Source organism: Cheilinus undulatus, linkage group 1 (genome assembly GCF_018320785.1).
Source record: "Cheilinus undulatus linkage group 1, ASM1832078v1, whole genome shotgun sequence".
NCBI lineage: Eukaryota > Metazoa > Chordata > Actinopteri > Labriformes > Labridae > Cheilinus > Cheilinus undulatus.
In genome coordinates, this window is record NC_054865.1 from 14,820,063 (window position 1) to 14,848,049 (window position 27,987).

The window sequence follows — 27,987 nt, forward strand, 5'->3', positions numbered from 1 at the left end:
TATGTGTCATTTTTACCTTGCTAGGTTGAATGCATCATCTATGATCTGTGCTCTGTTGATGACTGATACAGCCTGAAAGAAATGACACAAACAGGTCCTTAATTCACACACACACATCCAAGTCAGAGCCAAAAAGCAGTTTGTAACAACAGAAACTTTCTACTTTATTTGTCCACTTTAGCTCAAATCCCAGCTGAACAACATCAGCTTGAAAGCATGGTGTTACCCCCATAATGCTTTGTCGTGTATATATGGGAAAAAGGGGAGAGCTTTCTGGGGCCTGGCTGAATGGGGGGCCCATGGCGGTGAGGAAAACCATGGTCCATTGTATAGTTAATCTGTGATAGCCACATTTTATTTTTTTAACATGAAAAATTACCATTCTTATCAAAGCAAAAAATAACTCATTTTATTCATTTATGCAGTTGTACAATAAAGCCTTGTTCAACATGTAAACCCCTTTTCTTTAACAGAATGACCTTTTTTGCAGTGTTTACAATGTTATGGGCACACTGAACAAAACCCTTTGGAAAGTAATATCAGACTTCATAGCTAGGCCATGATGTGCACAAACATCAGGATGCCAAAAGAGATAGAAGGAACAGAAACAACTCTACAGGAAAAATACACAAATAATTTCAAAATAGACGAAAAAAGGTGGAAACTGGCAAAAATTAAGACTGATAAAAGCTGGCAAGAAAAGAAAGTGGTGAAATGTGGTTCTAGAATGTCAAAAATTGGTAAAAAGCAGCAAAAAGGATTCAAAGAAGCAAAATGGGTTAAGAAAGGCAAAAAGGCAGAAAAAAATATTTTTAAAAAATGGTATAATAAAGTTAAAGAGCAGCAGAAATAGGTTAAAGGTGTCAAAATAGATGAAAAGTAGCAACAATAGATTTATGGGGAAAAAAGGGGCAAAAGTGGCAAAAAGATTGCAAAATGGATAGCAAAAATGGGACAAAAGTGTTTAAAAAGCAGCAAAATAGGTTAAAAGTAGCAAAAGTGGATACAGTTGCCCGCACGTGTGTCTCGTCAGCCTCTAATTGTCTGAGTATTTAATCCCAGTGTGTGCTCCCTCATGTCACCAGTTCATAGCGTTCTCCCCTGTGTGACCTCGTTCCAGCCTTTTTCTAGTGCTAGCTCTCTTGTGAATGACCTGCTTGTGTTTTTTGTATTCTGCCTTTAGCCTTACCCCTCTGGATTTCTTTGCCTTACTGCTCTGCCTTATTGTGTACCAAACCTTGGACTGTAATAAACGAACTGCCTTTTTGGCCACCCCATTTGGTCTGCCATGAATCTGAGTCTTGTGCTGATTGTGGTGTCAAAAGTGGGTGACAAGTGTCAAAAATTGTTAAAAGAGGAAAAAAATTGGAAGAAAAAAGTGGTGAGAAGTGGTAACGGTAGGTTCTAGAGGAAAGAAAGGATCTAAAAGTGACAAAAACTGGTTCAAAGAAACAAAAAAAAGAATAAAACTTACCAAATGGGTTAAGAAGGGCAAAGAGGCTCAAAAATGAGCATAGAAATGGTGAAAAGCAGTTAAGAAGTGGCAAAATTTGGTAAGAGGTACCAAAATTGGTGAGAAGTGGTAACAATGGGTTCCAGAAGCAGCAAAAAGTGGCAAAAATGGGGGGCTGCAATAGTGAAAAGTGGTTTAAAAGTAGCAAAATGGGTTAGAAGTAGCAAAAACAGGCCACAAATGGCATATATGGTTGACAGAGGTGAAACATTTGGGCACGCATGGCTCTTTTACTGCATGTCATTCCCCACTCTCTCATCCCTCTCTCAGGCTCAATCCTTTCATTCTCCAAAAAATCCCAAAAATAAATCTTTAAAAAAAGATGCAAAAATGGTCAACTGTAGAAAAAATATTGCAAATTAGTGATCAAAAGCTGCCAAAATTGGTTATGTAAACATCAGAACTCAGAAATAGCTTTACACACTTTTCAGCTCCAAAATGAAGTAACTGCTAGCCAGGATGCTAGCACCAATGCTCCTGATCCAACAAACATGCATTGATATCATCAACGAGTCCCAACTGAGGAGGGCCCTTTCTCTTGGTGTTTCAGGGGCCCAGCCAATTCTGTGGGCAGGTTTGGTTGTGGGTATGGCACTCTTTTTTCTCATATTCCACGTCTGGCTATGGGGTATTGTAACTGAAATCCTCCTTAAGCAAATAGCCCATTGTAGTTAGAGATTTTGACAAATGTTAAAATACAGTATATATATAACTTACAATGTAATTTTAAGTTAGTATGGAATATAACTGAACAGAATTAAGCTATTTAAAAAAATATGTAGTCCTGCACCATCTCGCATTTTAACTATCTTTGAGCAATCTGAAGATGAGGATTTTCCCCATTTGCTGCACTGAATTAAAAAGGCTGTCAGGATTTTTTTAAGAGAAGAGGAACAAATCAATATAGAGTACATGTAATCTAATCTTTAATATTTCACGTTTTATCAGCTTTTATGTCATCACGTAACGACCAGGTGTTTGTGGAGGGAGACAATGGGAGACAAGCTGATCATCACGTCCAGATTTAAGGACTGATGGACTGTGTTTTGGGGAGGACATGACGTGACAGGCCAGTGTTTTTAACCGTATTACAAAAACCTTCATTCTTAACGACACTAAGACGGCACAGGTCCTTAAAAATAAAACAAAGTATTGACTGTGATTATGGTTGCATGAGTAGCTTCAACAGGCTTGTTTGTTGACGTTAGCCGATAGCTGTAATGCCATGATGCCACTCGCAGATTCGTCGTGTTGTCTGAGTATTTCACTCTGGCGTGGCATATCTTGCAAACGACTTGACTTCTGTCTAAGTTCACATATCTGCTATGAATGCAGCAGAAGTTGCTCTGCTGGTTAGGCATGAGCAGCTGGCTCGCTCAGACGGGAAGTCTAGCGTGATCTTGTTGTGCAAAGAGAGGAAAAGAGGGAAGAGTCAACTGCCTGCTGCCAGCGCCTGCCGCCAACTAGCGGTCAGGGGGTCAAATTACACCACAAACTACCGCACCAAGAGAGTGAATAATTAATAAACAAAATATTGATACTGCATTTTAAGATCAATACAGTCTCCTGCAAGGAAATACCGTGATATTTCAGTGTATCAATATTTTGTCCTTGCCCTAAAATGTACTTACTTCATGGTTGGTGTTGAGCAGAGCGAGGAGACGATCCCAGTTGTGGAGATCATAGTTGACTCTAAAGTACCCTGATGCATTTGTGTTAAACAGAATCCAGTCCTCTCCTGAAACTCTCATCTCATCGTTGGCATCTATTAAGAAAGCATGTTAAAAAACAAGACAAGTACAAGAGTCAGTGATTGTGGGTTTATGTATGAATCCAAGGGAGTTTCTTGCCCCATACCTGTCTTGTCAAGGAGCCAGTACTGTTGTTGCTCCACCCCTGTCTTCATCCATTTAATGGGGACAATCCAGGTGTAACTGGGACAGAAACAGAGATAAAAACTTGAACTTAACAGTAAAGCAATCTTCTTTATTTCCATGACTATTGAGACAACATTGTCTTACTGATAGCTTAAAGAGTATATGGACCACTGTCTTTATTGTAATGAAAGTTGGTACATGGTGATCATGGTACCCAGAGGGTAAATTCCAGTGACTCTGCTGATTACCATCAGCATGGATACGTATGTGAAATTGTTAAAATCACAGAGATACTGAAGAGTTTTTACTACATGTGTACAGCATGTATTCATCAACAGGGAGGAGGTATGTCCTTTGCATGGATATAGTTCACATCCATCTGGAAAATGTCACCATAAAAAGCATTTGGACTTTTCAAAAATTGTCAAAGGGAGATTGGATGAATGTTCTGTCTGTCACATTCACTATGGGCCAATCAGAGCCACAAGACAAAATGAAGTTGTAGGCATGCTTCGTTTGGGTAAGGTGAGCTTGGCAGGCTGGTGCTAGTTTTCAGACAGATGAGCGAGCTGGTGGATTAAACTCATGCCAAGGCTGTTAAGGAGAGGTGCAAAAACATCTTTTCCTCCAAGAGAAGCTTTAAGTGTTCCTCTTTGCTCTTCGTCCTATAACGAAATGCTGCTGAGATTTGATTAAAAAAATGCCGCTAATGATACATCTGAACTAATTGCTCCACCATGAGCTTATACACACCAGGTACAATCTCTTTTCCCAATAATTCTCTCTCTTTCTCTCTCTCTCTCTCTTTCTTTAAGTCAGGGATTTATTCAAATGCCATTAGGGAATAAATCCAAGTCAGCTTCCACTGACCTAAAGTAAAACTGATTCTTACTTGAACTCAGAGGTTCTTTCCACTACAGAGTCTGGATCCAACAGGAAGTGTTTCTGAGTAATACTTCCTGTCTGAGTGTCGACAGTGACCACCGGGAAGCCCATCTGAAGAGTCCAGCGGTTCATGATGTCATGGATGGTGCAAGGAATCTGCATATTTGGTGTGTTGTCAACGGCCTGATGACAGAAAGCAGCAGGAATTCAAGGAAAACAGGCTCAATCAAGGACACACTGTCAGAGGGAATCATGCTCAGCACATCTGTGACTGTGAAGGTCATTAAGAACAGACCTGCTGGAGATGGTCCCATAAGTCTTTGTACACTGTGTTGCTGAAAGCAAATGTGTTCAGGTATGACTGTGAGGAGAGAGCATATATATGACGTTAGCAAAGCATCACTCAACACATTGACTTTACTGTAAAAAGATCTTCTGACAGTAGGCAGTGGCAGGCATTCTTGAAATTTGTTTTGCTAGTTAAGGGGCCAAAATCCTGAACTACAGTTGACAATTTGACAGTTTATCTTTGTAAACTTTAATGTATCCAAGACAAATAAAATTCTCAAAATCTTCTTCTTTAGTCCATAAAGATTTGATCAACATTAACAAAAAGTTGCCTTTCTGTTATGAATAAAAACAACAGGGAGGTACACTCTGCCATTGTTGTAGATCTTCGTTTGGCTTCTTGCTTGGTCTCTCTTTCTTTTTTTCATCTTGGCTTCATCCAGTTGATCAAAAAACTTTTTGTAATGAATTTGAATTGCTCCAATTCATAATCAAACTTACCTCAGAACATTTTAGAAAGAGGACAGACATAGAAAATAGGAAGATTCACTAAATTATAAGTGGAAATAAATTCTTCATGCACTCCTCTGTTGCTGAGTGCTTCTGTTGTGCCAACACAAAAGGATGGATCCCCCTATCACATGATTACTTCAGCAGTTAATAAATGATAGTAGTTTGTGCCAGTACTCACACTGAGTCCTCTTGCAAACACAGGCTCGGAGAGAAACTCAGACAGCATCCTGATCACAGACGCTCCCTGAGAACAACAAGCACAGAAACCAACAGAGTTTGGCTTGTTTGGACTCCTCTAGAGAGCAGAAGATTTCTGCCTTTTATCCAAGAGAAGAATGAAAACAAGATATTTCTCTGAAACTGCAACTAGACTCTTCAGAGAGGAATGTCAACTCAAAACCCTGCAAGAAAGAAACACTGAGAATATGAATACTTTCTGATTTATGTTTCTATTTTCCTGTGAAGTTAGGGATAAAGAGAGGATACACCTGTGGAAAAGGAGGTAGTCGTATGATCTGATCCTGTCCTGTTAATCAAGTAGTGTTTTCTGACAAAAATGTCCTCCTAGTCTATCAACTCCTAAACATTCCAGTCACTTTCAGTCTGTCTTTCAGTGTCTCACAGCTGCCTGGAAGCAGCCAAAACCAGCATAAAATGATAACAAAGAAATGCCAATTTTCAATCTTATGGTCTCGTTAGCTTTTACAGTGCAGCTAAGATGATGTATTTTTTTATAATCAATCAAAAATGCCAAAAAGTGCATTGTCTTCAACACTTCAGAAATATATATATATATATTGCATTAACTTTGCATTAACATCTGCCTTGGGCATGTGAATACAAAGCTGATTGCACTTAGTACATGTGTCCTAATGACAATCCGCAATAGGAGCATTGCCAGCCTCCAGTCCATGCATCATTTCTTTATGAAGGTATCCCTACATTCTACAATGCCTATAAAAAGTATTCACCCCTTGGATGTTTTAATTGATTATATAAATCAGTCATGGTCAATATAATTTGGCTTTCTGACCAGAAAAATCCAGAAAAACCCTCCTTAATGTATAAAAAATAGATTTTGACAAAATAATGCCAATCAAATAAAAATACTTGTGGTGAAATAAATGACTGCTTAAATGTTCATCTCCTTAGGTCAGTATTTAGTTGATGCAATCACATCACTCAGTCTGTGCAGAAAGGTCACAGTCAGTTGTGGATATACTACTATTTGTATCTTGCCTCGCTATGTGAAGCACTTTGGTCAGCTCGTGCTGTTTTTAAATGTGCTATATAAATAAATTTGATTTGATTTGATTTGAGTCAGGTTTGAAACAAATGGCAGTGCAATTTTACTCCATTCTTCTTTGCAAAACTGTTCCAGCCCAGGCAAGACACAAATTCTTTCTTGGATTGAGGTCTGGGCTTTGACGCAGCCACTCCAGAACATTCATGTTGTTGTCTTTAAACCACTTCTGTGTAGCTTTTACTGTATGTTTCAGGTCATTGTCTTGCTGGAAAAAAATCTTCCTCGACACCTTCATTCTCTTGCAGACTGAATAAGATTGTCCTCCAGGATTTTCTTTTATTTTGCCATTCTCATTTTACCCTCCACCTTTACAAGCTTTCCAGGGCCAGCTGCCAAAATTTTCTTTTCACTTTACAATTATGCACCACTTTATGTTGATCTATCACATGAAATCCTAAATTATATTAACGTTTGTGATTGTAATGTGAAGAAATATGGAAAAGTTCAAAGGGTATGAATGCTTTTCAAAGCTACTGTATCAGCTTTGACTGAAGGAACTACCTTTTTGAGCAACCCTATCAGAGTCTGCGTGTGTATCCATCTATTAAACAAGTCGAGATGACGGCATCACAGACCACCTCTGTCAGGGAAGGCTAAGGTGAGATGCAATCGCAGACCAAGGTGTCTTAAAGTTATCCCCCAAAGGATAACCACTAGAATCGTGAATGGTTATTGGAAGAGGGGAACAAACTGAAACAAGATGGTAGAATCCCAACTCAAAAGCTACCGTTTTGAATAACATTAAGTGAAAATGAGGAACTAAACAACGGCTGCCTAGCAGCTGATAAGAAACTTAAATTCTTGGGAAGTCTGTAAAACACTCTTAAATGCACAAATAAATGTACACAAGCCACCAGACTGGCATTATGAGAAAACTAAAAGACTGTACAAGGAAATCCAGCATCAAGTTTTCAATATTTGGATGGGAGAAAATACAAGAAGTCTGAAGAAGTGCTTTGGTTCAGAAAACATCATGGAAACATGAGTAAATGTAAAGATGCCCTCTCTACCTCCGAGGGTGAGATTGTGAGTCAGCACAGAAGCTAAAGAGTGTAAGTAAGCTTCCAACACCTGGTCCTAATTAAGGTCAATCAGCCACACATACCTGACTCTGCACTGAGTTGACTTACCTGCCTCTGTGCGCAGTAAAGCCCGTTTCAGACTAGGAGCGTGTTTTGCTGCTTGCATGTGGTGTGCCGCGCGTGTCTGCTCCAGCTCCTACCAGTGCGGCTTTCACAAGCTACTTGATTCAGTGTATAGACGAAGTATATCGGGAACTATTCAAACTAAAAGCATTCTGTACAAGTGAAAGGAGTTTCTCTACAGAAGTGCTAAACTGGGCTTTTAATTTGAAAAGCACAAACCAGAAAAGCACTTGCTGTGTTTGACTTTGTTGTGACATATTCTACTAGTGTGGAGACAGAAAGTTTCACTAATAGTAGATCTTTAGAGAACAACTTTATCAAACAGGCGCATTTTAGCCTGTGGCCTTCCTCAGGGTTATCAAGGAACACATTGTAAACATATTCTATGTGCATATTTGCCATAACAATGTAAATATGGCTCTCCATTCATCATTTTCCTGTCTAATATGGTCCATAGTCGAATGCGGTGCGCAGAAAAAATAGGTGAGACTTCAAATCTCTAAACTCTCCACACCTCAGCCACGCGTATCAGGCATGCGAGACACGGTGCCCTTACAGGCAGTCTGAAAGCTCTGACTTGTTAACATGCAATCAAACTGAAAATCCAGGTGTGTCGTGGTCGAGACGGTGGTGTCACGCTCCCAGTCTGAAACAGGCTTTAGAGTGAGAACCCTCCCATCTCTGTATGCAGTCTGAGGTGGTCTGGATATATTTTATGATCTTCTATATACACTGAGGGGCATCCACACCTAGCATTGAGGATTACCTCTTGATATTAGAATGCCCAAATGGGATGTTAATGCATCTGCAAGGTTTGAAGAGTTTCTAAGAGTCTGAGCTTCTTTTTATGTAAAATTGTGTCAGAGGTGCTGACCTTGCTGTAGGAGATGGTGCTGAACATCTCGCTGATCTGTGCAGGGGTGTTGACCTCGTCTTCTCTGCATGTGAGTGGATGAGAAGAGGCAAGGGCGTCCACAGCAAACACTCTGTGCATCTCTTTCAGAATGAACATGTCTATCTGCAACCAAGTAGAGAGAAATGGACACAAATTAAGCTATGCAACTATCGCTCCTTTATCTGTCATGAACCTGTGCAAACTGTGAAGCAAATGCTGTAAATTATATCTACATCTAGCCCATCGCATATGCTATGTGGACAATATTTTCCAGATGCCTGACCTTTACAGCAGCGGGGACTGTAATGATACTGTATTCAAAAACATTAACTTTATTATGGGGTTGTTCCCCTTTGCAGCTTTAACAGCCTCCACTCTTTTTGGAGGGGTTTCCACAATGGAAATGTTAGAATGTTTCTGTGGGAATTTGTGCCAATTCATTCAGTAGAGCATTTATGAGGTCAGACACTGATGTTGGATTAGAAGTCCTGGCCCACAGTCTCCATTCTAGTGTATCCTAAAGGTGCTCAATGGGATTGAGGACAGGGTTCTGTGTAGGTCACTCAAATTCTTCCACTCCAAAATCAAGCCTTAGCTGTTGACCCCTCTCTGTGATTTGGTCTTCTATTTTGTGGCTGAGTTGCCATTGTTCCTAAACGCTTCCACTTTCTAATAATATGACTTACAGTTAACTGTGGAATATCCAGCAGAAGCAGGGATGAAATTTCACTATGTTACTGCAAAGGTGGAACCCAAACAGTATCGCACTTGAAGTCACTGAGCTCTTTAAAACAAGCCATTTAAGATCACAGATATATGCAAATGGAGACTGCATGGCTAGGTAATAGATTTTATACACTGGTGGCAACGGGTCTAATTGAAACACCCAAATTCAACAATTGACGGCTGTTGCCAAATACTTTTGTCCATATAGTGTATGGTATTACACGAGTTGTCATCTTGTTTGATTAGGAATCTTTTGCATTGATTACAACAGGAGTATTGTCTTATGCAAGCTAATAGTTTAGTAGTTAGTAGAATAATATTTACTTTCATTGTCCATTATCTGCACCACTTCACCAATATGGAGTCACAGAGGACTGGAGATGATCCCAGTTGTTGCGTGAAAGGCAGGAAAATTTGATATTTAGATATCAAATTTTTTTTTTTTTTTTTTGCTTGCACAACGAAAGCAAAGCTAACCAACGTAAAATTCCTCGTACGTGTGCAAATACCAGGCCAACTGTGCGGAATACAAATAAAGCTTAAAGTTTGGCATGACTTATCTTGATCTAAAATGTTGTCCTGGAAGGTAAATTGATTTCTAGGATGACTGTCTGTGAAGATGTCTGTGTGTGGTTCTTACAATGTTCAGGGTGGGTTCAGCATGGTCGGCTCCAAGGTACGACACGTATGATGCAAAGCCCTCATTCAGCCACAGGTCATTCCACCACCGCACAGTCACCAAGTTTCCAAACCACTACAAACATATAACAGAACAAAATTTTCAGCCAAATACTTTTTATTTCTGGGAACAATTTAGACAGTGTCTGACAGTGAGTTAATGTTTTGGCTGATGCTGCAGCAACAGAAAGCTAAAAAAAAAACTCCCAACCAAAGAATTTCACAATACCAAAGTGTAATACATCTGAGACAGAACAGGGTTAATTTATCCCTATGTGGTGATCAGGCATCTGCTTGAAAAAAGACGGCTAAGCCCTCTGGCTAATTTATGTTTGAAAACATTGCTGTGTTGTTTAAAACAGTTACTGAAGACTGAGCTTAGGCTCAGTTATGAATATATCATCTCCCAACTCTTGAAGAACCTATCTGCTTGAATCCAGAGTGCTAAATCTGTCTGCCCTCCTAAATCAAATCTAAAATGTTCTTTATGCTTGTTTGTTTGTGAAAATTGTCTCAGTGTGTGTTTTTGATAAGTTATTTCACTGCATTGTATGATTCAAAATGTTATCATCTGCTGTTTTTACGAATTTCTCAGTCAATGCTCCAAATCTTTTATCAGAAGTGATGTCATGACACAAGTTTGGATGCGAGTCTTTGGCCTACCTGGTGTGCGAGTTCATGAGCGATCACAGTTGTCACTCTCTCTTTGTTTCCATTGGAGGACATGAAGGGGTCGTAGAGAAGAGCCGTCTCTCTGTATGTGATCAGACCCCAGTTCTCCATCGCCCCAGCACCGAAGTCCGGCAAAGCGATCTGATCTGGGGGGGGAAAGGACATCTTCAGCATATTTAAGGATGATTAAAAAAACAACCAAAGCCAAAGTAGTTTGTACTTAGCCTTAACACTTCATGCCCTCAGCTATTCATAACCATTTTCTCTCGCCTAGACTTGTTGTCTTAAAAAGCTTGTAAAACATCAACCCTGTGGTATACAGGCTAAGCAACCTTTTATTTGGGACAATCTAGGCATTGAGAATATGTGTGCTGCAGAAGTTTCACTTTAAAGGGGGGTATTAAACTTTTGAAACAGGTAAATGAGTCCGCACACCAGAAGCTGCTCCAAGGGCTATTTAATCGAGATTATCACCACATGTGACATTTCGGGCCTAAGCCCTTCATCAGACAATGAGATACAGGGGATACACCTTCATATATGTATGATCTGGATCACCTGACAAGTCATGTGACAAAATAATGTCGGTGAAAGGAAAAGCATACCAAGAGCTATATACACCCATCTACAAGATATGATCAAAGCTTTTGAAATGAGTCTACAATGCCTCAACATGGGTGAAAGCCATCTTAATCATCGTGACATGTAAAGGATATATAGAAAAAAAGTAGAGTACAACCCCTGTAAATCAAAGACAAGTGATAATAACACAAAAACCATATAAAAATATTCTAGCTACAGGTAGTGTCTAAATGTAAATATCTATCCCACAGTGAATGGAAAACAGACTGGGGGAATGACATTCCCCCAGTCAATGATTCAAATGTGTACATTGTCTGTTTTCCATTCACTGTGGGATAGATATTTACATTTAGACACTACCTGTAGCTAGAATATTTTTATATGGTTTTTGTGTTATTATCACTTGTCTTTGATTTACAGGGGTTGTACACTACTTTTTTTCTATATATCCTTTACATGTCACGATGATTAAGATGGCTTTCACCCATGTTGAGGCATTGTAGACTCATTTCAAAAGCTTTGATCATATCTTGTAGATGGGTGTATATAGCTCTTGGTATGCTTTTCCTTTCACCGACATTATTTTGTCACATGACTTGTCAGGTGATCCAGATCATACATATATGAAGGTGTATCCTCTGTATCTCATTGTCTGATGAAGGGCTTAGGCCCGAAACGTCACATGTGGTGATAATCTCGATTAAATAGCCCTTGTAGCAGCTTCTGGTGTGCGGACTCATTTACCTGTTTCATTTGATTCACTCTTTTGGTCCAGCACCCAGTTCTCAACTTCATGGGATGTGCGTGCCTACGAACCCTTTTGATTGGGTATTAAACTTTTCCAATTTTTTAAAACATAACTATAAAGTCACAATGTTAGGTGTCCATACTCCACATATGCAAAATTTTCAAACCGCAAGATAGACGTATGCGACAGTAATCTTGGAATGGGCTCTATGCATGGCATGGGGTGGCATATTTCCGGTGGAAAATAAGACCGTTTCACAACTTCCACCCAACGATACGTGCTAAGCCAAAACGGAATCTAAACCCCCCTATTCTGCCTTAATTTGTCCGTTTCGTTGGGTTTTTTTGTTTTGATTGTTGTTTGTGTTTACTCTATCATCATCGCTTGGCATCCAAACATGCTAAAATGATGTTTCAAAAACAGGTTAAAAGCACTTCTGGACATTATTGCTGCGTGCTGCAATGTACATCTTCAGCTAAAGTTAATTCGTCATTGACAGTCAGCTCAGGTAACTCGTGCAAACAGCGAGTAAACCGCATTGAATTTGCCATCATAGGCCTTTCTCTTCTCCCGACTGGAAGTGTGGGAGCGGTCTAATGCCAAATGCGGAAGCAGTTCATGCATAGAGCCCATTAGCATGTAAACTGATGAAAACAGTTCGTTGAAAATCTCGCAGAGATTCTACCGAGATGAGATTTCGATGGACCAAACTGATGAAGTCATCACAATAGGATCTCCTGACTGGTTCATGGTTCGTCCGTGCTGCCAGCAAAGCGGAACAGACCGCCCCCACAAGGCCTTTCAGCCATTAGAAACTTAGCAACAGAGTAATTAAACACTTACCAAACAGATACGTCCTGCTCTATCCTTCACTGCTACTTCTTTTATTCCCTCCTCTCTCCAAACTATCAGGATCAGACTCCGGGTCTAACATGTACGGGCGTATATCAAAATTCGCCATATTTTACTCAGTTGGACCGGTTCATTCACAAGTTTTCAACTACTAGCATAATAACATTAGCCACATTGGAGGGGCAGGCACAAAACATTGAGTCCTGCCGCCAGCCAGCCTCCAGAAAATCGGCCAATCGGAGGAAAGCAGGTCCGTGGGGCGGGGGGTGTTAAAGAGACAGCAGCGAAAATGAAGCGTTTCAGACAGAGGTTAAAATAAGGGTTTTTCAGGACACCAGTGTGAGAAACATGAAGAGTTTTTTGAGCTGTAAACCATGTAATGCTTCTACGTGGGTATCAGAGAGATGGTGTAAAGCCTTGAAAAAAGGCAAAATACCCCCACTTTAATTTTAAAAAGTTATAAGACAAAAGAAATAAAACAAGCAGAAATTAAAACTCAAAGATTTATGTGCTTTACAGAGTAAATACTAATGACTGAGTTTTTTTGTTTTTGTTTTTGTTTTTTTTTTTGCAAAAAACTTACTGTCCCACATTTTGGAGAATAGAACTTCTTTGACAGAAAGTTGTCAAAACATTACCATTTTTACAAAAAGGTCTTTGCGCTTTTGGGAATTTGAGTAATTATACAAAGCTGTTCCATCTACACTGACTCTGAGGGACACATCACAGCCCCTCTGTGTCTATTTTCCTCTATTATGAGTCATTCAGGCTCCCTTCTCCAGTTTCTGTCACGATCCCTGTCTGTTAAGTCTATTTTTGTTCACTTTTATTTTTGCACATTCATGTCTGTTTTATGTTTTGCATGTTCTAATTTTCCTTTTCTGTTTTAAATTGATTCCGCTCCGCTCACCTCGCCCCGCCTTTCCTCACTGACTCCCGATCCCTCATGTGTCACTCACCTCGTCTCCTCCCACTGCTGCTCTCCGTCCTGCATGCTGCTCCTCACACCTGTCCTGCATCACTGATTAGTCATAGTATAATACTCACCTGCACACTCACCTCCTTGTCAGTCCGTTGTTCTCATTAGTTCACGTTCCGGCTCTTTAGTTTGCTCTCGCCTTGCCTTATTGTTAATGACGCTGCCAGTTATCCATCTCTGCTCTTGCCTGATCCCTGCCTGTACCTTTGCCTTGTGAGTTTTTGGATCTCTGGTTTTTCGACTCGGACTGTATTAAAGATTCTGATTTTTGCTTCACGTCAACCGGTCTCCTGAGCCGTGCATTTGGGTCCTGCTTTATTCTGTGTTCAAGTCCATGGTTCATGACAGAACGGACTGACCAGAATGGACCCAGCAGACTCGGATCCAGTTCGCCACGCTCTGAAGATCCAGGGCCAAAGAATCGCGCAGCAGGAAGAACAGATGACCTCCATGCACACCTTCATGAGGGAGATGACCACGCGCCAGGAGGCGCTAATCCAGGGCCTGAGCTCTCAGCTGAACTCCCTAGTCCAGCTTATCCACGTAGACAACCCACCTGCCGCTCAGCCTGAAGACGCTCCTGCCACGCTTCCTGCCCAAGGCGCCACGAGCTCTCCGGCTCCGCCAGTGATCTCAACCATGTTGCTGCTCTCCTGTCCAGAAAAATTCTCAGGGGACTCCGGAGATGTGCGAACCTTCCTGACGCAATGTGAACTCCACTTCGAACTCCAGGCTTCAGCGTTCCCGTCCGACAGAGCCAAGGTAGCTTTTATCCTGTCTCACCTCTCAGGAGGTGCCACATGGGCCATGGCGGAGTGGAGTCAGAGATCGGCTATCTGTTCGTCGGTAACTGCCTTCACTCAAGCCCTCCTGCAGGTGTTCCAACAGATCCCTCCCGGACGTGAAGCATCACACGCTCTCCTCCGGCTGAAGCAGGGGAGACGCCGCATGGCTGACTTCGCCATAGAGTTCCGCACTCTGGCCGCGAAGAGTGACTGGAATCCTGCGATTCTCACAGATGCCTTTTTCCAGGGGCTCACGGAGCCCGTCAAAGACGCTATGGTTTCCCTCGACCTACCGGCCGAATGGGACCCTCTCATCGCCCTTGCCATCAGGATCGACCGCCGCCTGTCCGAGCGAGAGAAAGAGAGAGGGCGCTCCAGCCACCGTGCGTCCCTGCCGCGGAGTTGGAGAAGAGACGCCTCCAACCTTCCCGCACCGGGTCGCCCCCTCTCCTCTGCTCTACTGCCCCCAGGACCCAGCACCGAGGAGCCCATGCAACTGGGTCACACTCGCTTGTCTCCAGAGGAGAGGCTCCGCAGACAGAGGGACGGAAGGTGTTTTTACTGCGGTCAATTAGGTCATGCAGTGAGTAATTGCCACGTCAAAGCTACCTGTTACCCTAGTAAGCTCCTACAGCCGGTGAGTGAAGCCATCACTTTGAACATTATTAACCATGCCCGACCTCAGATAGAGCTCTGCACCAACCATGACTGTTTTAAAGTACCTGCCTTAATAGACTCTGGAGCTGAAGCTAACCTGATTCATTCTCGCCTCACTAGGACCCTAGCATTGAACCTGTTTAGACTCCCTCGTCCTCTGGAGGTGAAGGCCGTTGACGGCTCCCTGCTGGGCAAAATAACTCACCGCTCTCAATCAGTCCAAATCAGGTTCCCAGACTCTCACTCCGAGAGGATCAGTTTTCATGTGTTTCCTGACATGACCCACGACATTATTTTGGGACACCCCTGGTTAGCTCTACACAACCCTCAAATAGATTGGTCCACGGGACAGGTCCAGGGATGGGGTAAGAAATGCAGGGACACCTGTTTTCCTAAAAGGTCTTCGGTAGAGCCGGTTACCTCAGCTTCAGACCTAGTTAATGTTCCTCCATGTTACCATGTTTTAGCTGAGGTTTTTAGTAAGCATAAGGCTACCTCTCTTCCACCTCACCGTGACTATGACTGCCCTATAGATCTGCTACCTGGTTCTTCTTCCCCTCGAGGGAGGCTATATTCTCTCACTGCCCCTGAACGCACCGCCATGGAGAGTTACATCAAAGACTCCTTAGCTGCGGGAATAATCAGGCCCTCCTCCTCTCCAGCAGGTGCAGGTTTTTTCTTCGTAGAAAAGAAAGACAAGACCCTGCGCCCCTGCATTGATTATCGAGGTTTAAATAAAATCACCGTAAAAAACCAATACCCTCTTCCACTCATCTCCATGGCCTTCGAACTCCTTGATGGAGCCAAAATATTTACCAAGCTTGATCTCCGCAATGCTTATCATCTGGTCAGTATAAGGGAAGGAGATGAGTGGAAGACGGCTTTTAACACCCCTACTGGTCATTATGAGTATTTAGTCATGCCCTTTGGCTTAACCAATGCCCCGGCAGTATTTCAGAACCTGGTTAACAATGTCCTTAGAGAATATCTTGACATCTTTGTATTTGTGTATCTTGACGACATTTTGATCTTCTCTCCCAATGAAGAATCTCACAGACAGCATGTCCGTTTGGTCCTCCAGAGGCTGCTGCAACATCAGCTGTTCATCAAAGCTGAAAAGTGTGAGTTTCACAAACCCACAGTGTCCTTCCTGGGGTTTGTGCTCGCTGAGGGAGAGGTAAGAATGGATCCAGAAAAGGTCACAGCTGTAGCCAATTGGCCCACTCCCAAGTCTCGTAAAGACGTTCAGAGGTTCTTAGGTTTTGCTAACTTTTATTGTAAGTTCATTCGTAACTACAGCACTGTAGTCTCACCCCTGCATGCTCTCACTTCTCCTCACAGGCCATTCGTCTGGAGCCCGGAGTGCCAATCTGCATTCCAGGCACTAAAAGAGCGCTTCACGACAGCCCCTATCCTCACTCTTCCAGACACCAGCCGGCAGTTCATTGTGGAGGTTGATGCCTCCGATGTCGGAGTAGGAGCCATTCTGTCACAGAAAGACCCCATAGATGGTAAATTACACCCCTGCGCCTTTCTCTCTAAAAAATTATCCCAAGCCGAACACAATTATGATGTAGGTGATAGAGAACTGCTGGCGGTGAAGTTGGCTCTGCAAGAGTGGAGACATTGGCTGGAGGGAGCGACTCATCCCTTCCAGGTTTGGACAGATCACAAAAATCTTGAATATTTAAAGACGGCCAAGAGGTTGAATGCTCGGCAGGCCAGGTGGTTGTTATTTTTTGATAGATTTAATTTTACCATAGCTTTTAGACCAGGTTCTAAAAATGTCAAGCCCGACTCCCTTTCTCGCCTTTTTGACCCAGCTAACGTTAATTCTGAGCCCAAGTCCATGTTACCTCCGTCCTGTTTTGTGTCCACCTTGTCTTGGGATATAGTCGACAGGGTTAGAGAGGCCTTAGAGCAGGTAGAGAGCCCCCTAGAGTGCCCAGAAGGGAGGTTATTCGTGGTTCCGGAACTTAGAGGTGCCGTCATTGATTGGGCCCACACTCTCAAGACCTCATGTCACCCTGGTATCGCTAAGACTTTATTTGTTATATCCCAAAGATTCTGGTGGCCCAACATGAAGAAGGAGACGTCTGAATATGTCAATGCCTGCCCCGTTTGTGCCACTTGTAAAACCTCCAAACAGAAACCTATTGGGCAACTTAGACCTTTACCTGCCCCTAAAAGGCCCTGGTCACACCTCACCATGGATTTTGTCACGGGACTCCCTCCGTCCTCAGGTAACACCACAGTGCTCACTGTGGTGGATCGTTTTTCTAAGATGGTGCATTTCATTCCTCTGCCTAAACTGCCCTCGGCCAAGGAAATGGCTGAAATAATGATGTCTAATGTATTCAGGCTTCATGGCTTCCCCACAGACATTGTTTCCAACCGAGGACCTCAGTTTGTTTCCCGTTTTTGGAAGGAATTCTGCAACCTCCTGGGAGCCAGTGTGAGCCTGTCATCTGGTTTCCACCCTCAAACCAATGGCCAATCAGAGCGCCTCAATCAGGAGCTGGAGACAGGTTTGCGCTGTTTGGCGTCCCAGGAGCCCGCTTCATGGTCTCAGAAGTTAATCTGGTTGGAATATGCACACGACACGTTACCTACATCCTCCACTGGTTTCTCCCCCTTTCATGAAGTGCATGGTTTTCAACCTTCTCTGTTCCCCTCCTTAGACTCTGAATCCACAGTCCCTTCCGCATTGACTCTGGTCCGGAGATGCAGGAGGACCTGGGAGCGAGCACGGCAGAATCTTATCAAGTCATCGGCCTTGTACAAGTATGTGGCTGACCGCAAGAGGGCCCCCGCCCCTAACTACAAGGATGGACAGAAGATCTGGCTCTCCACTCGGCATCTGCCTCTGCGGGTCCAATGCCGTAAGCTCGCACCCAGGTTTGTTGGACCTTTTCCCATCTCTAAGATTATCAACCCCATCACTGTGAAATTAAAGCTCCCCAGGTCAATGTGGATCCACCCAGCCTTTCACGTCAGTCAAATAAAACCCACCAAGGTCAGTGCTCTGGTCCCTCCGGCCAAGCCCCCTCCTCCCGCCCAACTCATCGATGGGGACCCGGTGTTCACAGTGAGAAAGCTGCTCGCTGCTCGTCGCCGGGGACGGGGCCTCCAATATCTCGTGGATTGGGAGGGTTATGGCCCAGAGGAACGCTCATGGATTCCCTCCCGCTTCATTATGGACCCCTCCCTCATCCATGACTTCCATGCCTCGCATCCTGATGTTCCTGGGCCGTCAGGAGCCGGCCCTTGGGGGGGGGGCACTGTCACGATCCCTGTCTGTTAAGTCTATTTTTGTTCACTTTTATTTTTGCACATTCATGTCTGTTTTATGTTTTGCATGTTCTAATTTTCCTTTTCTGTTTTAGATTGATTCCGCTCCGCTCACCTCGCCCCGCCTTTCCTCATTGACTCCCGATCCCTCATGTGTCACTCACCTCGTCTCCTCCCACTGCTGCTCTCCGTCCTGCATGCTGCTCCTCACACCTGTCCTGCATCACTGATTAGTCATAGTATAATACTCACCTGCACACTCACCTCCTTGTCAGTCCGTTGTTCTCCGTAGTTCACGTTCCGGCTCTTTAGTTTGCTCTCGCCTTGCCTTATTGTTAACGACGCTGCCAGTTATCCGTCTCTGCTCTTGCCTGATCCCTGCCTGTACCTTTGCCTTGTGAGTTTTTGGATCTCTGGTTTTTCGACTCGGACTGTATTAAAGATTCTGATTTTTGCTTCACGTCAACCGGTCTCCTGAGCCGTGCATTTGGGTCCTGCTTTATTCTGTGTTCAAGTCCGTGGTTCATGACAGTTTCTAAGTGTTTGAAAATGTGCCCTTCAGCAAAGCATGATGTGACAGTAGAGCAGCCTGCCATTGGTTGTCACAGCCCAGTCATAATGCATTCTGGGATACAATCAGACAATATGGTGACGGTATTAGCCACTATCTGCAGGAACAATTGGAACATGGATTATAAATTGGATTAAAAAAAAAAAAAAACATTACATATTGCAGTAACTGGTGTGGATTTAATCTTTAAAAAACCTGAAAAGTCATCCAAGTTCCAGGCCCACAAAACATTCTGTAAGAGTTACAGACCAAAGAGATGTAAAACTGAATTGTGTGAGTTCTGGAGAGAACATTAACTTTGAGATGTTCTGGGCCACTGCTCATTGGTCAGATAGTGTGATGTCACTTCATGTGATACTGACTGACCTCCACTGATTGGCCGGTGAAAAATCGTAATGTTCTACTGTATCACAGTGAGTTGGGGGGGTCCGATATGATTCCTTGCAGTAAAAACTGTCCAATGGCAAAATGTATATACACAAAATAATGGAACGATACCTGAGTGCTGTGAGACAAAGGAAATCAGAAAAACATTTCCATCTTTAAAGGAAAAAGTTTTGCCCGAGCATGCTGACAGGAAGCAGACCAACCTGACTTTGAGAGTGGATACGATACACTGTAGTACTGCTCATAAAACTGAAGGATCGGCTCTGTGACTTTTAGAGCATATTCACCCTGTCCGTCATCGATGGCTTTTTTTCTGGCCCAGATTCGAACCTGCAAAGAATCAGACAGTTTTTAATCCCTATAAATTATCATCTTTAATGGTTTTCTGTTAGTGTCTCAGCGTTATCTGGTCTGACAATCCAAACCAATCTGAACACAGATAGCACAGACACAGGTAAAAGCTGGTTCTTACCAAAACATCTTCACTTTGTGTTAACTGAATGCTAGTAAAGTCACAGACGATCAGTGCCAGCAGATATGACGACATTCTTCTTGTGGGCTCGAATGTTGTCTTTCTAACCAGCACACCATCGATGATAGAGTCCTCAGTGGCTGATCAGAGACAGGGAGAGTTGGACTCTGTTAGCATTACAGCACTGGGTTGATGACCTTTTTATCACGTCACTAATTATTTACACATGTAACTCTAAAGATGTTTAATCTGAAAATCAACAACATAACAAGCCAGGAAGCAACAACTTATGCTCCTTTTTTAAGCTGACCTCAAACTTATCCTTTACAGACTTCCTTTTGAAACTGTAGACTTTTCCTTTGTCTCCAACAAGAACTGAGATGTCACTAAAATTTGAAAGACTATTCTTAAACAAACCTATTTCCCTGCCGTTAGACAGAGCCACAGTGTTTGGGTCATGGATGACGGAAACATTGAAGACGGCCTTCATGGCTGGCTCATCGAAGCAAGGGAAGGCCTTCCTGGCATGCGTCGCCTGCATCTGTGAGGTTGCAGCAACTCTGCAAATGTTCAAATTAATTTACAGTATTAAAAATTAATAATTAAAGAGTTTCAGCCAATTTCTGAGGATGGTTTCAAACAAGAAATGGAACTGCTGGAAAATTCACTGACCAGGATTGTAAGGTACCTCATCATGTCACACTTACTTCTCCACTCCATCCTCCTTGTATTCACTCCTGTAGAAGCCCTGCAGGTCATCCGCCAGCTCCCCCACAAATTCAGTATAAAGGGAATATGTTGCTCCAGCTGTGAGTGCCTGTTGCAGCTGCAGAACCAGAAACTCTGTCTCTACAACAAGCCAGGACTTCAGAATAGCAGGTGCAGAGTTTTCAGTCAGGCTAGTTAACTTAGCAAGGTTCCCATCGAAGCTGGTGAGGTTCAGCTTTTTGGAGTGGATGATGATGAGATTTGTTTCCTTCACACAACTGAAGTGCACAGTTGAATGTCCTGTGAAGATGTACATGCCGTTGTCATCAGGCATCAGCCGGGGCCACAGGGTCACATCGTAGGACACAGGAATGAGGGAGTCTGGGAGTCTGTGCTGGTCCCAGACATCCTTCTTGGCTGGGATGGTGGGAGATGGGAGGATGCCTCTTGCTGCTCCATCCCCAGCTGCACCTAGGTGCAGGGCCTCCTCCCTGTCATGGTCAATGGACGGAGCTACAGTTGTAACCATAGCAACGGAGGCCAACAAGACCAACCCCAGGCCAACAGTTTTGGTGATGTAGTAGACCATGTCTGATCGAGATGCTGGAGAAGGACTCAGACAGGTGTCAATCTGTGTTTGTGAAGTCTTGCGGGTCTCTTCTCTGTTACGTAATGGTTGAACTCTTAACTTGGCAAAAACATGACACCTGGAAAAAAAGGACTGGTTATTTGGTCTGTAAAACAGCTGTGTGGTAATAGAACACATTATATAGGACATTAAAAGTGGCATTAACATGACAAAAGCTTAAATCCTAGCAAGAATGTTCATCTAGTTTACTTTCAAAAATGTCTGAATCTTAACAAGTCCAAATGAAAGTACTACTTCAAGACACAAGCAAAAAACATTAAGGCTTTAACTGCTTGTATTTAGTAAAATAACCACTGATTAAGCAAGCAAAACTTTATCTTATGTCAAGAAGCTTAAGAACTCATTAAAGGCAATCTGTTCCTAATTTTCTGCTTTTAATATAAATAAATGTTTATCCGGCTAAGTTTTGAGATTTTGCAGTGATTTTCATCTTAACCATGTGCAACAAAATAATCTCACATTGCAGATGATCATTGTCATTTTAATACAACTAACCTAAATCCCTTCTGGTGGTCATTCAACCATGTGCATCATGCACCACTTGAATGCCTTGAAACCCTGTTGTACAAACTCCAGTTCCAAAAAAAGTTGGGACCGTGTGTAAGATGTGACTAAAATAGAAAACAGTGATTTACAAATCTTTTAAAACCCATATTCAATTCATGCAGAGCAAGCCAACCCAGGCCTACACACCAACACCGAGCAGTTGAGTGCAGTGCAAGACGGGAGACTCCTTACTGACCTTGAGCAGAGACTCTGCTTCCCAATGGAAATTGCCACTACCAACCTCAGACCTGACCTTGTGCTCTGGTCCCCTTCACTACGAAGCCTATACATTGTAGAGCTCACAGTGCCCTGGGAGGACGCTGTGGGTGAGGCCTATGAGCGCAAGAGGCTTAGATATGCTGAGCAGGCAGCTGATGCAGAACAACGGGGCTGGAAAGTCTCAGTTTGCCCAGTTGAAGTCGGCTGCAGAGGATTTGTGGAATAGGCAGCCACAATGCTCCTCAAGGCCATGGGAATCCGAAGCCAGGCCCATCATTCAGCCGTCAAAGCCCTGTCCGGAGCTGCAGAAAAGGCCAGTCATTGGATGTGGATCAAGAGGAGAGTCAACACCTGGGCTCCAAAGTTACAGCATGCTTGCATTGGGGGAACAGGTGGTGGAAGGGGCTGGGGTGAAGGGGGCACACCTGGGTTGCCAGATGATGCTGTTGAGCCCTCTGGAGGTGTCATGGGACTCATCAATGAAAGACAAATGAAAGGGGGGTGCCCACCTGACGACCCCAGAGAAATCCTCAGCTCCTTCAGCCACTTGACCCCAAAATATCATCTGCCTCACAATAGCTTCTTGATTGCGCCATTTAGTCCTGAACTGGTATACTACAAGGTGCAAGATTGGCTCAGGGAGGAGGATAGTCCTGCCATGCAGAATCCCCTGCACTCTGGATCATAACATCATATCCAGTGTTTTAAAAACTGATCATCTGGTTCAGCCAGTGACTGCTGAGAAAGGTCAGCTGGCAACTAGGGAAAGACCAAGTGAAAACCTGGAAAGACAGCTGGCAGGAGAGAAAGAACCCATCAGGCCTGCCACAGGCTAGCTCCCTGTGGTAGGAGGGATGTGGCACTGCAGTGTGCGTGTCCCACCCAACACTGGCTACCAAAAGTCTTATGACAATAATACCGCTAGACTCAGCAAGAGTTGAAGGATGAAGGATGACTCAGACAACATGGCAATTGACTCAAGAACGAAACAGACGACAAGTACAATGATCAGCACTCTACCTGAGAGTTCAACATCTGCTCTAGAGAAAAAAGCTCCAGAGTTACATGTGTGGCTGGGTGAAGGTTACATCTTCTGTAGGCCTGAGGATACACCAAGGCAGGAAAATGTGCTTGAAGAGAGTGTATAGACAACTACTTCAGAAGAACAGCTCGATTCAGGCGAGTGAAGTTCAGTGGCAGGACAAACGCCAGTCTTTTGTCGAATGTGGTTTGAAAAAAAGAAAAAGCAAATCTTTTTTTGTGTGTGTTTATTCACAATTTACACACCGTCCAACCAATTTTGGAATTGTTGTTTGTATTAACTCTAGTGCTCTAAATGAGTCCCAAAGCATTACATAGGGCTCATGAGCTGCAAAGCCTTCAGTGCAGGGCAGTTCAGCGGCAGACACTCGTGACAATTTTCTTCGACATGCCAGGAATGTACATTATATGCAAGATTAATATCTCTGCGCTCAACCACTGAAATAAACGAGTTTGTGAGTGATGAAGCAAACAGTTCAGCCATTGAAGAATCAAATCAATGATTATTTTAATTTTCAATAAAAATGGTCTAGATGAACTGGTGACTTTGAGTAACCTTACAAATGAGTCAAAGTTGTGTTATAAGGATGAATTTATCTAAGTACTAAAGTTTATCATTGACATTCTCATGGCCTATGTGGCTGATTTACGGTTTCCTCCTACAATAAATGATGAACATTATCAGCACAGTGATGAGCTGCTGGGATACACAAAACTCAGAGCATACTTTATCACTTTTTCCATCTGAGAAGCAAAGTCTTGCCAAGAAGCATTTCCCTCTTCTTTCCTTTCCAATAAATATCATGTCCAGATGTTTCCTTGTTAACACTGTCATCCAATAATCACACATGGGATTGTATAAGAAATGTGCAATGTACAGACCTGTCAAATGTTTCAACTGTTGATAAAAATTACAATAACACAATAACTTACCGTGATAACAGTATGTTTATAGAACCAGTCTTTAAATAGAAGGCCTCATAACAGTTAAAGAATGGACAATATTTGAACAACTCTATAAGAATACACTATATGTGTAGTGCTAGTGATCCTCTCTGATTCATATAAAACGTGGTGAAGGTTGTAATATTAATGTTGTTAGCCTGTAGTTTAAAGTTCATTCTTGACTTTGATTTAAGATGAGTTCTTTCCAAGTGTTGACAGCAGTCATCTTCATGATAACTGAGTATAATCTGCTGATGAATTCACATTAAACTGCTAATATTTTCCTTTGGCATAATGTTGGAAATGTTTGGCATCATGCTGGTCCCTGTATGACCGGTATCAGAGCTTGATCCGCACTGCTGGAAGTAAGTCGGACTTGTGTCAAGTGAGGGTTGGATTCTGCTAGGGCTGTCTTTATCACCAATTCTGTTCATAACTTGTATGGACAGAATCTCTAGGCACAGCCAGGGCATTAAGGGGATCCGGTTTGGTGGCCTCAGGATTGGGTCTCTGCTTTTTGCAGATGATGTGGTTCTATTGGCTACATCAGGCCGTGACCTTCAGCTCTCCCTGGAACAATTTACAATCGAGTGTGAAGCGGCTGGGATGAGAATCAGCACCTCCAAATCTGAGGCCATGGTCCTCAGTCATAAAAGGGTGGAATGCCCTCTCTGGGTTGGGAATGAGATCCTGCCCCAAGTGGAGGAATTTAAGTATCTCGGGGTCTTGTTCACAAGTGAGGGAAGAATGGAGCGGAAGATCGACAGGCAGATCGGTGCGGCGGCAGCGGCAGTGATTCGGTCTCTGCATCGGTCTGTTGTGGTGAAGAAAGAGTCCAAAGGCAAAGCTCTCGATTTACATGTCACCTTTCATTAGAATGCATGGCTTAACTGTTGAGAGTCCACTGCAGTAATGGCAGCTAGTCAACCTCTAGTGTTTCTCCAGATCCGTCTATAACCTTGGTATATTATAAGCTACATGTATGAGTGTAATTTGGGAGTGTATTATGACAAGCAGACAATCTGAGGCAACAGAAAGAATCAGAAACAGTAGTAGAAGAAAATTTTGTCTTAAGATTTAAAGATAGGCACATTGTTTAATAATATTAAGATGGGAGCTTTATAAACAATAAAAAAAATCCACATCTACATTACGTGTAGTTGCAGATTCCTCCCAAAATTTTTCAGAGCCACCTGAATGAGACGAGCTTTAACTGATGTCCTTCATAAAAGAATAATTCCATTACTCACAGGTCTCTGTTGGTGTTCCATTTATTTGACAGATCCGCATTCCATGATTTAATGTTCTCATTTTCACCAACTCATGGCTCAAAAACAAAACAAAACAGAATATCAAAAGGTCCAATTTCGGCTCTTCTTTTCACGGTCAAAAAAAATTTTCGTGTGCAGCTCATCTCAACCTGAACAACAAATAGACTGATCTCCACACCTGGGCTGACTGACCTCATAATGAAAACTCCACCCATAACCAAAAATTTTCTGCACAGAAATAGATGAATGTATAAATTAAAATAAATGACCATCCTTTTAAATCAATATATTTACATAAATTTAATCCTTACAATTAATCATGTGAGCTAAAAGTTTTGATTAGTTTATTTAAAATAAAATTCAAATAAATTTGAAATGGCCTCTACACTATGTGACAGTTAAGGGGAGTGTTTGATGTGTTATGACGATGGAAAACTAATCAAAGAAGTTGTAATTTATGAGGGGCATGAGGCCAAAATACAGGAAGGTGGCAGCTAGTCATTGTAAGAGGATATGGTGTAAGAGGAGAAACTCCTCCATTTAAAATTACAATTGAGAGGGGGACTCAATTCTTTATGAGTGCACTGCTAAAAAGCCAAGAAACCACTGAAACCCAGAAGTGAAAACACATTGATTGAAGATGTAAAAAGCAAAACAGGCCTGCTGACTGTCTGTGGCAGGGTGATGGATGTAAGTTGATTAACGTGATAATATTTTCATGTAATGTTCTAAAAAAAACACTGTACATTTTGTTAGCAATATAAAAGGAAATATTTAGAGTTTACTAGATGCTTTATAACATACTTTATGACTTTTAGGCCTCAGTAATCAAAAAAGTGATTGTGAACAAGGAGCCAGTGCCCTTGAAGACAGTGGTAATCAAACAAGAAAGATCTATCTCTCTATCTATCATGTCTATATCTATTGATTGATCATCCATTTATCTATCTATCTACGTTTAGGTGTCTACCTCATTGTCTTTTACCACATTTTCACATTGTCCTACTCCTCCTTATCACCATCGTCTTCATCATCTAATAAGACTCCTCCTCTGCCCTCCATACCCTTGGTTTCCCTTCTACTAATTGCCTTCTCAACCTTTACAAAACCATGACCCATCTATTTAATGTATTTTTTTACTGTCACCATTGTCATTGAAAACAGTAGTTTTGGGCCTCTGAAGATTTTCACTCCAACTTTATCCTCAGATTCTTCATCAGCAAGTTCTGCATGTTGATCTTCTACTGTTTCTTTTTCTACTACTGTTTCTGGTTCTTTATGTAGCCTCACATTGTCTGTTTGCATAATACAGTTCCAAACTACACTCATACATGTAGTGTACTCTAATGGATTTACAACTGTAAACAATATCTCCACCATCTTGAGAACCATCTCACACACCATCCGCTTTTAGACTCAATTGTTGACCTAGTTGGTAACTAAAAATGGCAAGACTTTTACAATTATGTAAAAGAAGTCAAAATTGGCAAATTTACATAGCTTGTGATTATTGTGTTATAACAGTTCTTCTTTTATAATTGTTTGATCACTGTGTTTTTCTTAGATATTTTGAATGCCCATCATAAATGTTTGCCTAAATATTCACCAGATTGCAGGAAATCAAATGTTGGATACACCATTTTTTATTGGGCAGGGCCCCCAGAGTTTTCTGAAGACCCTGTATTGTTGTGTAATTCTGATGTAGTTTTTTTAATCCTCTGTGATGGTTAGAGGCAAACAAAGAGTGCAACCTCTCAAGGGGCTGAGCACCCCAACAAGTATGTTCCTAAAATCCCCACTGGTCAATGCAGACAATTAAAAAAAATTCCAATTTCACAACAGACAATTTATATTTAGTGTATGCACCATGCAGCAAAAACAGACAAACAAAGACAGTCAGAAGCTGTATCTATCCATGCATCCTGTATGATTCGAAACCCAGGACTAGGTGAATGAAAGTCTGCGCTACTGCCACTCAGCCACTTGATCAACACATCCACTATCAGCGGATTAATGTGATTTAGATGTCAGCATTGGTCGGTGCCATTTAGCTCCATGCCAGACCGACCATCTTTCTCTTCCCCTGTTATTTTATATAAATATAAATGTTACAGACCACTCTATCGATCTTATTGCTAACATCACCCAGCTCATACAGCGTCATAATGGGCATTTCTGTTAAATACAACACAGTGAACCCCTGTCTTGTAGAGATGGCAATTCAACCACCGCTGTGATACAATTTTGGAGATCAGGAAGTCATTATTTTCTTCACTCTTTCAATGAAAATATGAATTATAACAATAACAGTATATTACGATAACATTTCTCCTTCCACACTGACGTTATATAGAGCCGTTACTGAGTCTTAACTGCTGCCTCCTGTGGAATAACTTTCCACAAATATGCAAATGTGCACTCTCCACCTGTAGAGCTCCGCTGCTTGCGCTGCACTGGCGGAGGTTTACGTTTTAGGAAGAGATATGCAGCTCGTATTCATAATGCACCCAGATATCCAAAATTAGATGATTGGGCGTGAGATATAAACCGTGAATTACAGTCTAAACATTTTTAGAAGTGAGTGCCGGTCAACTTTCAGGCTGCGTGAGTGACGTAAGTCTGAGACTGGTAGCGCGAGGAGCCGACAGGAGAGGAAGAAAAAGGCATATATTAAAAGATCGATCTTTGGATTTTATGGATCGATATTGGATTTTTAAAAAAAGAATCGATCTGAATCAGAGAATCGATCTTTTGAACCCAGGCCTAGAGTCTGCCTCTTTCTCCCC

The 27,987-nt window shown here is 42.4% G+C and overlaps 1 protein-coding gene across 1 annotated transcript in view; it reads right to left on the reverse strand.

Moving 5' to 3' along the window:
* Positions 1-27,987, reverse strand: part of LOC121513619 (aminopeptidase N-like) — a 42,517-nt gene that overhangs the window by 5,885 nt on the left and 8,645 nt on the right. Inside the window, exons 2-14 of the mRNA XM_041793489.1 lie at positions 20,530-21,237; positions 20,240-20,382; positions 19,823-19,962; positions 19,554-19,680; positions 10,490-10,644; positions 9,789-9,902; positions 8,402-8,545; positions 5,255-5,320; positions 4,571-4,636; positions 4,283-4,458; positions 3,371-3,447; positions 3,145-3,278; positions 17-72 (exon numbers count right to left, since the gene is read on the reverse strand). Of these exons, the coding sequence (XP_041649423.1) occupies positions 17-72; positions 3,145-3,278; positions 3,371-3,447; positions 4,283-4,458; positions 4,571-4,636; positions 5,255-5,320; positions 8,402-8,545; positions 9,789-9,902; positions 10,490-10,644; positions 19,554-19,680; positions 19,823-19,962; positions 20,240-20,382; positions 20,530-21,119 (1,988 nt within the window). The 5' untranslated portion in view covers positions 21,120-21,237. The remainder of the gene's footprint in view (positions 1-16; positions 73-3,144; positions 3,279-3,370; positions 3,448-4,282; positions 4,459-4,570; positions 4,637-5,254; positions 5,321-8,401; positions 8,546-9,788; positions 9,903-10,489; positions 10,645-19,553; positions 19,681-19,822; positions 19,963-20,239; positions 20,383-20,529; positions 21,238-27,987) is intronic.